Source organism: Asparagus officinalis, chromosome 4 (genome assembly GCF_001876935.1).
Source record: "Asparagus officinalis chromosome 4, Aspof.V1, whole genome shotgun sequence".
NCBI lineage: Eukaryota > Viridiplantae > Streptophyta > Magnoliopsida > Asparagales > Asparagaceae > Asparagus > Asparagus officinalis.
In genome coordinates, this window is record NC_033797.1 from 95,735,608 (window position 1) to 95,751,596 (window position 15,989).

At 43.6% G+C, this 15,989-nt stretch overlaps 1 protein-coding gene across 1 annotated transcript in view; it reads right to left on the reverse strand.

The window, feature by feature from the left end:
* Positions 15,091-15,989, reverse strand: part of LOC109837875 (beta-carotene 3-hydroxylase 1, chloroplastic-like) — a 2,048-nt gene continuing 1,149 nt past the window's right edge. The window contains 3 exon segments of the mRNA XM_020406249.1: positions 15,091-15,336; positions 15,545-15,601; positions 15,955-15,989. The exon segment at positions 15,955-15,989 is cut by the window's right edge and continues 73 nt beyond it. Coding sequence (XP_020261838.1) covers positions 15,265-15,336; positions 15,545-15,601; positions 15,955-15,989 — 164 coding nt within the window. The 3' untranslated portion in view covers positions 15,091-15,264.

A 15,989-nucleotide genomic window follows, 5' to 3' on the forward strand; every position in this document is an offset into this window, starting at 1 on the left:
TTTTCCCTTTAAAATTGTCCTCCGAGAGGATTCAGACTTTTGGCTTTTCTCTGCAAGGAGCTGAGCCAACATATCCTTCATTTGGACAAGCATCTCCTACTGTGCATGAATCATGACATGATGTTCATCGACTTTCTTGGCTAAGTCATTGGAACTTCCAGTCATATAGGCAGGTTTCTCATGTGCTGCGAAAGAGCTTGAGGATTGGGAATCCATAATCACTGAATGTTCACCATCCGAAGTGAATCCCCAAGCTAATCTTTGGTAGTTAATTGGGCGGATAGTTCTTGTTCGGGTTCGAGTGCGGCGATATAATTTCCCGGATAGTCGGGGAATGACTTCTCTCCGACTCGTTAGAACTAGGAGCTGAAGCCCTCCCTTGGCTGATCATGTTAATATTAACTTCAGGATATTCAACTTCAGAAATATTCTTCTTATGATGACGTTGTTGCTTGGTAGGCCTAGCGACGTTTGTCAATCAGTCAAATACTGATAATCGAGGCGCGGATGCGCAATAGTAGCATTCCTAGAGGACTGTAGAAATAAGCCGCTCACATTGACATGAATGAGCTCTTTGTGGCGAAGGTCTCGCTCTCGACAGCAATTCTCTCAAATCGGAGACTTAGGACAAATCTCTCACAGAGCGTGCGGATGAAGATGGAATCCCCTGCTTGTTAGTGGGTAGGACTAATTCTTGACGGACATGAATCTTAAATCCATGTTGATTTTTCTAAACTTGACGGACCATGCTGTATTCTTGAGAAGAAACATGAGGGTTGTTTCTAATTTTATGAACGCTAGGCTGAGGCATGCGTTTAATTGATGAAACAAACCCCTGAGGGTCATGTTTTAGTTGAACGCACCCTTAGGGTGTGCGTTTGATTGATAAAACAGACCCCTGAGGGTCATGTTTTGGTTGAACGCACCCTTGGGGTGTGCGTTGGATTGACAAAACAGACCCCTGAGGGTTATGTTTTGGTTGAACGCCACCTGGGGTGTGCGTTTATCTTTAGAAACACTTTCCTGAGGACTGCATTTTGGATGAACAACGTGCCACTGAGAGTTGTGTTTAAGTTGTAACACGTGGGGCTCGTAGTTGGGCTCGTTACTGAAGTGTGCGTTCAGAAGTAGAGACGCAGCACTCGGGCAGAGACTCAAAAATGTGATTTTCATGTTGGGTAAGAGATCGGCTATTTCGTAGGTGTGCTCACCGTATGGATCTTCTCCTTCGTCAAGTGGTGTTCTTCTTAGCCTGTTTCAAGGCCTTGATAGTGACGTCATCGGCGTTGGTTGGAAAATCGTCGGCGTTGGTTGGATTTTCCTCCGCCATGGACCTTTTATGAACCGACACAGATATAACTTTGGTATGGAGCTTTTAACTCGTTGAACGAGTTTGATGGAATCTGAGCCCATTCCTTCAAAGGAAGGGTTGTTTAAACAATCTCGGCCAGAAAAAGGGACTATTTTCGGAGCTGTAGCAACAGTTTGTATTTTAATCTCCTTGGATATTTTGCGTACTTTACGCCTAGCCTTAGGGCTGAATGATCCAGAGGAGAGGACTTCCTCGTACTTATTTTGATCAAACTCTACGACGAGAGTTTTCACGGTAGTTCCAGTGAGATTGACGTTGGATTGTGCCACCACTTTGTCATCAGAGAAGCTAGTCCCCAACAGAGTCGTCATCTTTTATTTGTTAGAAAATTTGTAATAAGACAATAGAAGAATTAAATTTGATTTATTCTCTCTAACTACTTAGAAAAAGAATGTTTGCAACTCTCTCAAACTTAATTATAATTTTGAGTTTCCTGATTACAAGAGAGAAGAGAATTGATGCGAATTCTCTCCTTTGTTTAAAATCTGGGTTCTTCACAGTGGCGATGGAGTGCCTCCCTCGAATGCTCGTGTCGAGTTTGCTCTCCGTTGACGATACGAACAGCTCGTTGGAACAGTTAACTTGCATGGCAAGTTTGAAGAGAACTCTTACCGAGTTTATAAAATTAGGGTGAGTTTAAACTCTGTGAAAAGAGTTATCTTTTGAACCGAGAATTTGGTTAATTAGCCAAGTATTGCTGATGAATGCTCCAAGATCTTCTTGTTGCCAAGAATTTCTCTCTAGCCGATCTCTTGATGAGTTCAAAACTAATTTTCTCAACCAATTTCCGAACCGAAATCTGAACAAAATTTCGAACCCCTTACTCAGTTGAGTAAGGTGGTTATTTATAGGGGGATAAGAGGTTAAAACTAATCCCTTAATCCGCTCCTAAGTAGGGTATAATCACCCCTAAATTGTGGGAAATGGTTTTGGAACCGTTCAACTCATGTTGAATGAGTCAAACAACACCCAGTTTGGTTATCTGAATGTTAACTCCGCGTCTCAGCAATAAGACGCGGAGTTCGGTTTGGGTCGAAAACTGAACGCAGGGGTCGCTTGCGTTTTGAAAGTTGAACGTAGAGGTGAACTCTGCTTTTAGAAGTGGTTGTTAACTTGTAACCTCTTCTATTGGAGCGTCTGCAATGATTGTTGTTCTGTAATCCTTGCTTTAGTTATTTGGGGTGCGAGAGCCGTTAAATTATAGCTCTCATGGTTGATTGTGAAGACCGCTGAATAGAGTTTTCATCATTCGTCGAAAGGTTATTAAATTATAACTCCTCTCGATCTATGTGAAAAGTCTTCCATTTGCAGCTTTCGTGAAAGTCGTTTGATTGTAACTTTCATTGTCAAAATATTGACTAAAACTTGATAGGGATCAGCTATCTATTGTGATTTTTAGACAGCCTACATGCTTGAATAAGAATCCTTGGATCTCCACAAGCGAAGACTCTGAGAATAACTAGGTGTTACAAACTGTAAACCTAGATCGTAATTAGACATCATGTGGCTGACTCAGGCCCGACGTTGAATTTTGGTTACAAGAAGTACTTATTGCTATTGATGTGCTTCAGTCCCATGCAAGGGGGGCTTTCTTGGTCAAGAGTGCTCTTCTCATCTCTTGGAATAGGTCCTAGGAAAGAGTAAGTAGGAGTTGTTTTCTCTGCAGTGGAAAACTTCTTATATTTCTAGTCTTGTGAGATCGAAGGAGTATGAGCTATAGGTCGGTGGAGCTCGTGTATGCTCTTCTGATGTCACGTTACCTATATTTTAGAAATATAGGGTAGTAACAAATAGTAACAAATATCAATCATCCTTGTAACTAGACAGTCTTGAATGTATTTTTCATGTAGTAGAGTCTTCGATCAATAAAAATAAACTTTCTTGAATGTTAAAATTGTCCATCTTTTGCTGTTATTGATCTATGCGTATTTTACTTCTATGGCGAGCTTGAACTCTATATGGCTTGAATTCTACATGGATTCATCGTGTTTAGAAGCAAAGCTTGGGCTTCCTTGTGTTGGCAAGAGTCAATTTAAAGTTCACTAGATGAAGTCTCAAAATAAATTAAGTGGAACTTTTACTCAATTTGGAGACTTAGTAAATTTTTCCAAGTCATTTTGGTGAGGTTCACTATGTAAGGCCTCAAACAAATTGAGTTATGATTTTCTCAACTTAGAAACTTAGTGAATATTACTATGGTGCTCTGGCGAGGTTCATCTTAGTGCCCTGTAGAATTGGGCGAGGTTCACTTACTTAAAAAACAGTCGTCTGGGCGAAGCTCAGTAAATCAGTTTAGGCGAAGGTTAATAAATCGGTTTAGGCGAGGCTCAGTGAGTCGGTTGGGTGAGGCTTAGCCAAAAGACATAAAACTCAGGTTTTCGATTTGCGTACTAGAGATTGTGGTGAAGTTCATTCAAAATGAGATTTCTTATGAAGTTTAAGGCTAGAATCTCTAGAAAAGTTCAAGATGAAATCGTCGGTGGAGCTTGATAGCGAGATCTTCGGCATAGTTCGATAGTGAGATCTTCAGTGGGGTTCGGTAGCGAAATACCTAACGAAGTTCAAGGTGAAGAATCTTTAGTGACGTTTGGCGGCTTAATCTATAAATAGACTGTTTACCTCCTTCTTCTCCATATTGATTTTAAAAATTCTCCACTTTTCTTCAAACCATAGGTTTCTTAAATCCCTAAAGTTCATCATCTATGGCTCCTCCTCGTTCTATCTCTAGGGGAAGAGGCTCCTCTTGAGGAGCTCATCGACCAAGGGCTAAAGAAGCACCGACATAATTAGAGGTGGATGCGGGTAAGCTTCAAACCTATTAATGGCAACCTTTGGATCAGCCTAACTCTTAGACCATTGAGCTTTAAACAGTGCCTCAATGTATTTGGAAACTTGGTCTGCTATTAAAGACGAGATTTACAACCATTTGTAGTCCGATGAACTTTTATTGCTGGCGAGGAACTTCTATTTGCAGCCATTAATGACACTCAATGTGGTGATCTTCACTTCTCAGGCGGAGTTCGTTAGCCTTTTGGGCGTCTACAGCGGACTTCATTTGGGTGGGGTTCATTACTCTATTTTGAGCGATCTTTGCCACGGTGATGTTCTCTAATTTGGATGACCTACACTCGAGCAAGATTCGCATGCTTAAGTTGGATGAAATTCGCCATCTTGAGCATATGAGTGAAGTTCACTGTTCTTAGTTGAACTTTGCTTCATCTCGTCAACACCTAGTTGATATAAATGGTCTTCGTTTATGAGTAAGGTTTGCCTTCACTCTTGAGTATGACGGCTAATTTTTTATCTCCGTCCACTAATTCATTTGCTATATTTGTGCAGTTGCTAATTTGAGGGCCCCTGTGGATCGTAATAATCACTTCGATCATGATGGGACTCATGATCACGAGGTGCCATATGTTTTTGATGGGAATGTACCCATGTTCCTTGAAGGCAGTAGCCAAGAGAGGATCGAGACCATCCGTACATGTAGCTATAGAACTTTGCAGGAGATAATCATTAACGTAAAGTTCTCGGTCCCTCATGAGGACGTATTCCTGGTGGCAACTCTCTCTTCTATTAGGGAGAAGAATATCGGTGTTACGCTTAGGGAGATCATCAATTTGCCTTATCAGCAATAGTGCGTTATGTCTCCTTCTTGTTCTTACAGTGCCTCACCTCATGCGCCATACCCACACCAATTGGGATGATAGCGTAAAAATAGGCTCTCTAAACCACGGAGGTGGTGCCAAGAGGGGCTTTTTAGAATTAATATCATGGGGTTGCGTCCAGGCTTTGTGGATGAGGACGCTCCAGTTAATGAAGTTGACAATGTCCCGAATAGCTTTGGGGATTGAGCTTGTTAAGAATGATGCTCAGTATCCGGATAGGGATGCCAGGTTTTCCTGCTAAATTAAATCAACAGGTACCCAGTGGTTGACCTATTGGTGGACTTTGCTCTTGTCACTTTAAGGAGAGATTATGAGAGATGGGGCTCTATGCTACAGTAAGAGCTTCCAAGTATGGTGCCGAGATTTGTGCACCTATTTTGGGCGGTATTCTGGAGCTATACAACATTGATAGCAATACCTTCTTCACTCTGATAGGAGAGATTAGGATTGCTCTTCACAAGATGTTTGAGATGTGTCGTTTTTTGATGGGGGATCGCCCGTACGAGGAGTGTTTTCCTACTAATGAGAAGTTGAACACTTTCTCCCACACTACTCAAGTTGCAGAGGCATTTCAAAAACCGGTTTGTCATTTCCTTATCTGCCAGAGGGATACAGGGAGTGCTGAGAACAATTATACTGTGTCTCTTGTTCCTTGGGCGGAATACCTATTCCTAACGTTAGCAAGAAGGGGGATGTAGATCCGATCTCTCCAGCCACAGATGTTAATGTTAAAACTCACATCTTTAAGGATGGCTTCGTATTACACACTGCTGACTCTGACGTGTATGGGTTCTATGATAGTGCTAAATTTGAGAGCTTCCATCATCAAGTAAAGGAGACAACATCAGAGTTGGCGTTGATCGCAGGGTTTTACTTGATCTAGCTAAAGGGTTGTGTCATGCCATCTCGACCAAAGAATTGCATCTCCATCAAGGTGTTATACCCTATTGTGTTGTTGGCCTCTCGTTACAACTTAGATCTCTTACCGGCAATGGTTAGCTGCATTCATCATGGCCTAAGGGGGTTTCCCACTGAATATCTAAAGCAGCAAGAGTGTTGCATAAGGAATCTCGTGCCCAATCCTACGGTGGAGTTGCCATATACGTACTTAGGCTAAACCCTTGGCTGACAAATACTAGGGATGAGTTTGAATTACAATTGACTCACATTACAATTCAAATATCATAACGAAACAAAGGAAATATTTATATTTCTTGGGATTCATTTATGTGTGCTGGTGGAGCGTCGATCTTGTACTCCGTTAACGCGCTGATTTGCTTTTCCCTTGCATCAACTTACTGAAGCCACCTGGCCTCGATGGTGTTAAGAACGGCCTCCAAGGCGGTGACCCTCTTCTCACCCTCCTCCCTGGTTGATTTTTCCCTAGCCAACTCCACCAACTCAAGAGGGGAGTTGTGCATATAAGAGAGTCGGTTAAATAGCTCTGACTCTAGCAGCACCCCCGGAGGAAGTAACTTTTGAGGGCTAAGTGCAAGCCGATGCTAGGCATCTCCCGCAAAAAAACCCCGTCCTTCGAGAGGGCAAACTATTGGACAGCCCGGACTTGGGTAGTTGTTGACCCTAAGACCGAGCTCTCTTTATCGAGAGGCTACTTCGTGACAAACCGGCCACCCTCTGGCAACTCCCTCCAGGGAGAACAGGGACGTGGCCGCTCTCCCACTAGCAAGACCCTGGACTTCTCCCAGACTTGGCGATCAAGCTTCGAAATCCAATAGCAACAAGACCAATGACTGTCCTCTTGCCCCTCACCGGCCTCGCCCACCAAAGATTGAAGAAGGGGCACTTCTCGCTCTTCGCCACCTCCCGAAGTCCTGGCAGGCTCCTTGCCTGGCCTGAGCCTACGGGGTGGTTCTGGCCCAGGGCAGGTCAGCTGCCTCCTCAACAAGGGCCCCATCTTTAGTAGTCGTGACTGCTGGGGCCACCCCCTCTAGCCTAGGGGAAGAGTTGTCGATGACAACGACCTCATCCGGCCGACCAGTTGGGACGGCCGACTTTTGATCTTTGGACGGGGTCGACATGGACCTGCCCAGTCGGCCTATTGGACCCTTGGTCCTTCTTGGCCTTCACTCTCTGTACCGCTAACTCTATCTCGGTCACCCATGACCTTAGGCTATCAACCTCCTCGGGGTCGAGATTCCCTCTCAACCTCTTCTGGGGCCTTGAGGCTGATCTCGACTACTCAGCCCTCGAATTCCTCTTAGGACTTTTTCAAGAGGGTGGGCCGATAGACTCATCCTCATATTGTTAGCCTCAACAGGGGGACCATCGAGACGTGTGCCACTCAGAGAGATGTCGTCTCAAAGAGATTCCCTCTCTCCCAAGACCCCATAAGAGCAGATCTTCTCCAACTGCTGCCTCTCCCGGTTTTAATGCATTCTTGTTAATCTTAGGTCAGTTAGGGCAGGAGAGGATGCCGTCGGCACCGAAGATCTACACGAACTACTCCTTCCAGTCTTGGTTCAACTCTGGAGCATCCGAAAAAATTTATAACCTCCAGTGTAGTGGAGAAAGTAGTGGGTGTCCCTCCTCGTCGACTTAACACTGACCAGGTTCCCCAAGAGGTGCATGCTCGGTAGGATGCCAACTCGGTGGCAGATCACGATGAATCCTACCATAACCCCAGTTGCATTCGAGGTGAATTGAGAGGGGGAAACCCCTAGAGCAACACATACATCCCTAATAAAGGGATTGAACGGTAGCCGAAGGCCATACTCTAGATGGGCAAGATACAACGGCACCTTATTCTTGCTGTGATGGTACACCGGCTCATCCCCACTTGGCGCTGCAAGTGTAAAGCCTTGGGGAGATCATAGAGCTCGTAGTACTGCTCGATCTCTTTGACATAGACCTTAGAGTGGATTGGCTGGAGAAGAGCAATTCTCTCCTCATTACGGCCAGTAGTGGAAGGCCATTAGAATTATAATTGCAAAGATTTGGGAAAGTTATGAGAGACAAGTGTCGAAGATTTAGAGCAGGAGTTCGTGAAGAAAATTCTTCTTCGCCTCCAATGAGCTATTTACAGTACCCAAGAGGGGCACGTGGAATAATCTGGACGGTTAGCTCATTTCAAAATGAACAGATGAGATACACCTCGGAATATCAAATGGTTCACACGAAACTCGAAGCGCCACCCCCTTTACTCCACGCCTCTTCGCTCGAAAATCAAAGTGACGTCATAACTCCTAACATCTGACAACATCATCATGTCATTTCAAATAGTGTCGTTTCACCTATCCAATAAAAGCTTTTGGAAACTCACTAAATAACGTCTATTTCAGGGAACAGTCAACCAGACCTAGTTGACTCCCGATAGCCAACAACAAACTTCAAAGGAGAACTCTTATGCACTCGTCCCAGGAAACTCATACACCAATTAGCAAAGGCAGTCGACTAGATTGGTTCCAGACTTAGACAAAAAACAAACACAATGGAAACAACTGCTCGAGTTTAAGACGTATCTTCTCAACGAAGGACGAGTCCCCTCATATTAGTAGTTAAGTTCAAGTCTATAACGGAGCTAAGTCATCCAGAAGACACAAATTAAGATTGCATAGCACTAGAAACACAATTCAGGCTTAAAAATCTCTTTATTCATTTATGAAGAATATTTACAAGATATATGTGTACTATATAGAACAAAAGCGAGAAACAGGAAAGTCCTAGGAGACTAAGAGAGGTCCATTCCCGCTCCTGGAGTCATAGGTAGGGAGCTGCTGGGAGCAGTCGGTGGAGTCCGATTCCCCCTCTTCCTCACCAAGATCGAGTCCCCCTCCAAGTGCTTCCACCTCCACCAACTCATCCAGACACTTGGCCACAATGTGAGGATAGTGGAAACGGTCGGGTGGGTTCCTCATCTCGGCTAAAAGCTGCACCAAGAGATAGTCATACCCAGCTTTACAGGCTATCGCATCTTCAGTCTTTTTAGTTAAGCTTTGACGATACCTTTCAATTATCTCCTGACGATAAGGCTCGGATTCAAGGTGGGTATTGTGGCTTTTGGCCACAACTAGAGACTCTTGCAAGTGGGTGACCTTGGATTCAAGGTGGGTATTGTGGCTTTTGGCCACAACTAGAGACTCTTGCAAGTGGGTGACCTTCCCCTAAAGCTTAACGAACGATGCTGATCCTCGTCCAGTTGATGTACCGCATGCACCCCCACCTACTTCTCGATCTCAACCTATGGTAGAGCGCGGTCCCTCTCCTGATGAGCATTGTCTAGTCTCTTGGCCTTCCTCTTTCTTCATTCAAGCTTCTCCCTGAGGTTATCGACCTTAGAAGCTCCCAGGATTGGCATCTCCGCAGCCCCTTCTGAGTCGAACCTTTTTTCGGCCCTCAAGGATGTAACCTCCCTAAGAAGCTTAAGATATGATGTCCGGACTTGCTCCATCCGACCATATATCTCAGACTCCACCAAAGCACCTCGAACCAAAGGCTTAGGTGGAGACCGACATCTGGAAACCCCTGCGAAAACTCCTCATCCCAAGGGAGCAAGAACTGCTCGATCGCCCTTGATTGATTCGTACGAGAACCCAGGACCGTCCCCCTGATGTCGAGATGGTGAGCAGGTTCATGGCGGTGATCTAGGTTGGACTCCCTCACATATCGAGGACCGACCCGTAGAGTCTTGATGAGGTATACCTCATCCTCTCCCATTCTTCTTCTCCGATTTCAGTGACGCGATGAAGAAAGGGATATTCCAGCCCTTCGGGAAACGTCGTTTCCTCAACCGGCTCTTTCTCACAACAGGACGACTCGCCGTGATGGATGGATAACTATTCGCTAGCAAAGGTTCTAGCCTCGGCTCCAACCTCTCCTTCATCTACTTCTTCTGGAGCCGACTCGTCTAAATAGATGACTTCGGTCTCGACTGCCATAGTCACCGTCTGAGGCATTTGCTCTTCATCCCTCTGTAACCTCCTCCTTTGTCTATAGACGAGGGCGGTAGAAGGATCCTCCTCGACCGTCTCGAACTATATTGGGGGAATTCGTGGCGAAGACATTTCACGGGCCTAGCAGAAGGCCCCTCCTAGGGATCAACCAAAGGAGCAGTCAGCACCATCACCGCTTCTGTTGTCCCTAAGATAAGGGCTGAAGCCCTCTCTTGGTTTGTAGCAGAAGGAGGCACAACCGACACATTGGCAACCCGTAAGACCGAGTTGTCAAGCAGATGGTCGACTCGACAAGATCCAGCGTACACTATGATCTGGTCAAGTGCATCCCTCTCGACGTCGAGTAAGTCACCCTCCATGAGTGTCTCTCTTCTTATTTCGGGCCAGTTTAAGTAGCCCAACTCTAGGCCGTCCCCCACGATCCAGACAAATTTCTCCTTCAAGCCCTTGTGCGAGTTAGGAAGGCCGATGATGAGCCTAAACTTCCAGGTGCCTTAGGTAGAGCGGATCCTAATCTGGTCCATGATCATAAATGACCTCCGACCTCATCGAGACCATCAGCTCATACTCCTGAGGAATATCAAACCTCCTATGGAGCGTCCTCTTCTGTACCAGAGTCACCTTGGAGTGGATCTCCACCAAAAGACCATGTTAGTCCACTAGATCTGATGCTTTGTAGAATAAAGAAATGATTGCTAGAAAAGATGATCAGGAAAAAATTTTGAGTTCTTTAAAGGGAATTTTGAAAGGCAATAACCGCCACCTTCATGGTCCTGGTTCTATATATAAGCAGCTGACTTTACAACTGTCAGAATCTAAACCGCCGGATCAAGCTTTGTCCAACGGTCAAGATTAATTATCAAAATTTGAAGCGGCATCTCGGAGATCGAGGCGCAACCCACTCACCTCGAATAGCCTACAATCTGCCAAGAAAATCGGAGTTATGGCAGTCAAAAAGAATGTATGATGACGTCAACCACGTGAAATCTGAAGGGACTTTTCATTTCCCTCATTTAATGCACACCCACGTCCGTCCAAAGCGACTCTCATTTCACTCGAACCCAGCTAAAGTCGACTCTAAGCAAAAGTGCGACCATTTGCTAGCAACGGACATGTGTACTTCTGCATGTAATGCCCCAATTAAATTGGCGGTCAAAGACCAGCAAGGATTCCAACTTAGCGGACTCACTGAGTCGACATTTCCTCGTGTCGACTCGAATCGTGAAACTTGTCGGTCCTCTTGTCGAAGACAACTCGCTACGATCCCACTTGACCAGCTATTCGGCGCCATTACGGTGTCGACTCGAACGACATTACTTCTCGGCTAAGCCAAAGGACAAACTCAGTCTCGAGCTTCTCTCACTTATAAATTATAGGCGTCTAAAACAATACTTATAGATATCCAAATACAGCTCAAGACAAAGAGAAGATAATGAATGTTATTATCTACGTCTAAGGGATCATCCAAAGCCAAAAGAAGCAAAGGAACAGGTGAAGCAATATAGAAGAACAACGTGAACAATGTACACTGATGCACATTGGCGCGGCAGTCATCACTGACGTGCGTTGGCGCGGCAGTCATAACTGACGCGTGTATGCGCGACAGTCATCTCTGACGCGCGTAGGCGTGACAGTCATCACTGATGCGTGTATTCATGGGGCGTTTTCTTGTGATTTGCTAACGGTTTTAGCATCTTAATGGGGTCCATGTGGCATCATAACAAAAAGAGAACATGCACTGACATGGAAGGGTAGTTACACGCCAACAAAAGTGGCATTTCGTGGACCTAAAGTCGTGGGAGAACAGTTACAAAAGTGGCTGAACGTGGCTGAATGTGGCTGAAACTGCCTCTTCAGCCGCGCCAGCTTACACTGACGCGCTAATGGCCGCGACAGTGAAGACTGACGCGCCCAAAGAGAGTGTGACTGATCAAATATTTTGTTTCCATTTCCACAGTTATAGACCCCTATCCTTATAAATACCTACCTATACACGAAACCAAAGGGAGGAGAGTAGAATTAGAGCATAGAGGCTTGAGCTTTTGGCAATTTTGAGCAAGAGAGAGAGTCTTCATCTTTCAAAAACACTTTTAAGAAGCTTTTGATGATTCCTAGAAATCTAAGCTCAGACTTGATCTTTGGAAGAGTGAACATCTTACATCGATAAGATATTCGCTTAAGGTTCTTATTTCGATAAAGCGAAGAAGAATACCCAAAAGGCTTCGCGGTTCAATCAGAATCTTTGAATCGGTAGTCAACGGGTTAACGCACCCCCGACACAAGCAAAGTCCCCAAAAAAACAAGAGTTGATAAACAATTTCTGTATTATTTTCTAGAAAGTTGTAATTTTCTTCTTATTGTGTAAGAAAGGTCTTATAAAAAGGCTATTTTCTTTTTGAATTCATTGTAAACGATCAAAAATATAATGAATTCCACAATGAAGCCAACTTTCGACGAAAACACAAATGTGTTAGCATCACATTTAATGCTTGACAGGCGCCACCATGTCTCTAGCCCCGATAGTCTTCATGGCTCATCGGACCACGTCAGCACCGTCATGCCTCCAATCGCTTCTCATTTAATGTGGAAGTGATCTCTCCCCCAGTCGCTAGCCGACACCTATAAAGTAGGTGCTGACTCAGCCGCCAGCTCATACTTCTTCACCATCATCCTGTGCTTGGCCAAAGCGACAATTTTATCCTCATACCATCGTATAAATAGAGGTACTATTCTAACATAGAAGTTTCTTCCGGATAGGATCTTTTAAGCAATATCTGTAAGTAAACTAGACACAATAACTCTCACAGTTCTTCATTTTTCTCACTCAAGTTCACCAGCTAACTTGATCGTCGGAGGAACCACGGGAAACCAGTCTCTGTCCTCTCACAAAGTTTTACTCGTATAGGCTTCAATCACTAAACTCATAATCAGATATTCCAGAAAAAAACGGACCCTCATCAATTTCACCCTCATCCAACCATTTTTATTGACTGTGTGATCATTAACATCAACAATACTCCTTGAATCCCCCCCCCCTGCTATTAGAAGCAAACGGTATTAACAGCACATGTAAGATACTCTACACGATGCGTTAAGCGCATGTCATTCGCCGAAGTGGTTCCTTCGTTACAGAAAGGCAACGAATGTATGCGTTCATAAAATTTCGAATTTGATAATAATTGGATGAGGTCACCCAATACGAGACGGACTAAACTATTATCGAATATGTAGTAGCAAAATATAAGCATTTTTCGTAGCGGGCGTTTGTTCTTTCATATTTGTATTGGAAAAAATTATGTTCACGAGACCTGGTGCTTCAGAAATATGGGATCACGTCATAAGAGCATGGGCAGCAAGCTCCCAACTCCGCTCTCAGCTCCGACGTGGATGTGCTTTCCGAATTAACCCCCTCCAACAAGCTCCGAAGCGCTCCCAACCTGCTCCCAAGCGCTGACGTGGAGGTGGAGAGCTTCGGAGCTCCCAAGCGCTCCACAAATTTGTGGAGCGCTTGGGAGCTCCGAAGCTCTCCACCTCCACGTCAGCGCTTGGGAGCAGGTTAGGAGCGCTTCGGAGGCTGTTGGAGGGGGTTCAATCGGAGAGCACATCCACGTCGGAGCTGAGAGCGGAGCTGGGAGCTTGCTGCCCCATCGGCTGAGAGTTGTGGTTGGGATTTTTTGATATTGGCTGAGTTATCTTTTGAGGTGGTGGTGGGGATTTCATTTTTTTAATTGGTTGAGTTGTGTTGCTGATATGAAAAGTTACCGTTGTATAAAAATTCAGCCGTTGTAATAAAATCATGCCGTTGAAATTTTTACTGTTGTAAAAAAATTTCTATAAATTCGTTGGACTTCACTACACAACTCATTCCACACAACTCTCTCATAAAAAAAACTCTATATTTTCCTATCAAATTACAAATCTCATGGATCCCTCCCAAAACAACTACTATTCGCATCTCCTTACCGGTGAAGGATCGACCTTATACTCGTCGTTCTATACAGAAGTCGTAGAAGAAGGTCATCCCATCGAGTTATCGCAATCCGCAACACAAGAGGTTTAAATATAATTAAAAATAATGGGTGAAATATTAAAATAGAAGAGGGGTTTTTTTGATATTGTTGGAGCTCCTAACTAGGAGCTTGTTGGAGCTCCATAAAAGAAGGAGTGCCTCCCAAGGTATAATTTGTTAATTTTTTTTATTTTGAAAAGCTTGAGAGCTCTTGAGAGCATGCTGACTAGGACTCCCACATGGGAGCTTGCTGCACTTGCTCTAAGTTCAACAAGCTTTCATCTTTCAAGACAAGAGAAATTATTTAATGGTACTCTTCTGAAAAATCATTATTAATTTAATAGTCTACTAGATATTCACACCTCGTGGCGCGGGCGCACGTTTATGTAGGAAAAAAAAACTAGGCATTACCTAACTTTACTATATGATGATGATGATAAAAGTTCTTTGAAAAGGTTTATTGTCATTGATTTTTGATTAAACGAGGTTTCAGATAAAAGAGGAAGATAAAGAGGGGGAGAAAAGATGATAATTAAAAAGGGATTTCATACAAGGAATATATTAAACTGTGAGAATATAATTAAGAGGTAAATTAGCAAATAACAACATTTTAAAACCACACCTTAGAATCCACGCTTAAATATACTGTTATCATAACAGCTAGTAACTATTTGTGTTCAAAAGCAAGAGTCATTAAATTTTACAGGACACATGTTTTTCGTTTTTTTTTTTTTTTTTTTTTTTTTTTTTTTCGTCTTTTTCGACATTATCTGCACAAGCTACATTCACCGCACGAAACGGTGGACACTCACTCTTCCACCTATGACCTACCCCCTCCGTCAAAAGTAATCCTAACAAGTTCTAAATCCTAACAAGTTCTAAATTCTCAACATTTTGATTAAACGAGGTTTCAGATAAAAGAGGAAGATAAAGAGGGGGAGAAAAGATGATAATTAAAAAGGGATTTCATACAAGGAATAGATTAAACTGTGAGAATATAATTAAGAGGTAAATTAGCAAATAACAACATTTTAAAACCACACCTTAGAACCCACGCTTAAATATACTGTTATCATAACAGCTAATAACTATTTGTGTTCAAAAGCAAGAGTCATTAAATTTTACATTTTGTTCTTTTTCGACATTATCTGCACAAGCTACATTCACCGCACGAAACGGTGGACACTCACTCTTCCACCTATGACCTACCCCCTCCGTCAAAAGTAATCCTAACAAGTTCTAAATTCTTCACATGAACAAAATAAAATGAAAATAAAGAGCAAAAAAAATTGAAAGAGATTGTCCTCATCTCCCGAGCCTAATCCTCCTCTTGATCTCTGTCTCCAGCTCCTCAGTGCCTCCCACCTCCTCCAGTTCCTGAACACCACAAAAGCACACGACAAAATCTCAGAATAAAGACAAAATTAAACAGTGGCTCTCCCCCTCCCCTTTTTTTTTTTTTTTTTTTTTTTTTTTTTTTTTTTTTGAGGGGGAGGGGGGTGGGTGTTTCTACGTATACTCTTCTTTTGTCTCTTCTTGTTCCTGAAAAATAGAGAACGACAGAAAAAGCCCACAAATTACCCACCTTCGGCCCCATGAACAGCCCATAGGGTACCCCGTCGAACTTTTCTGTGTGGTGGATCTGCAACAGACACGTCACCCCCCATCATTTTTAAGTAGAAATAGCAATGATAATTTCAGAGGTATGCAAATAAAACCCTATAAAAGGCACTTCATGCATGAACCAGGAAGGGATACGTGTCTCCATGATTTCGTGCTGATATTTTAATTGGTTACAACGATTTTTATGTGCTGATCGTGCTGCTGGATTGAAAGTGAAAGTGAGCCTATGTTTCTCTTTCAAAGAAGGGTCTCCATCTCAAAATAATAATAATAAAATACAGGAAACTCCTCCCTCCGACTCGAAACCCTTCCGTATTTTAACGGAAGTCGAGGATCTATGTGCAAAGCGACGAGAAGAAAGTTTTAACTCACTTGATGAGCCGCAGCAACCCTCCGCAAGTAAGGAA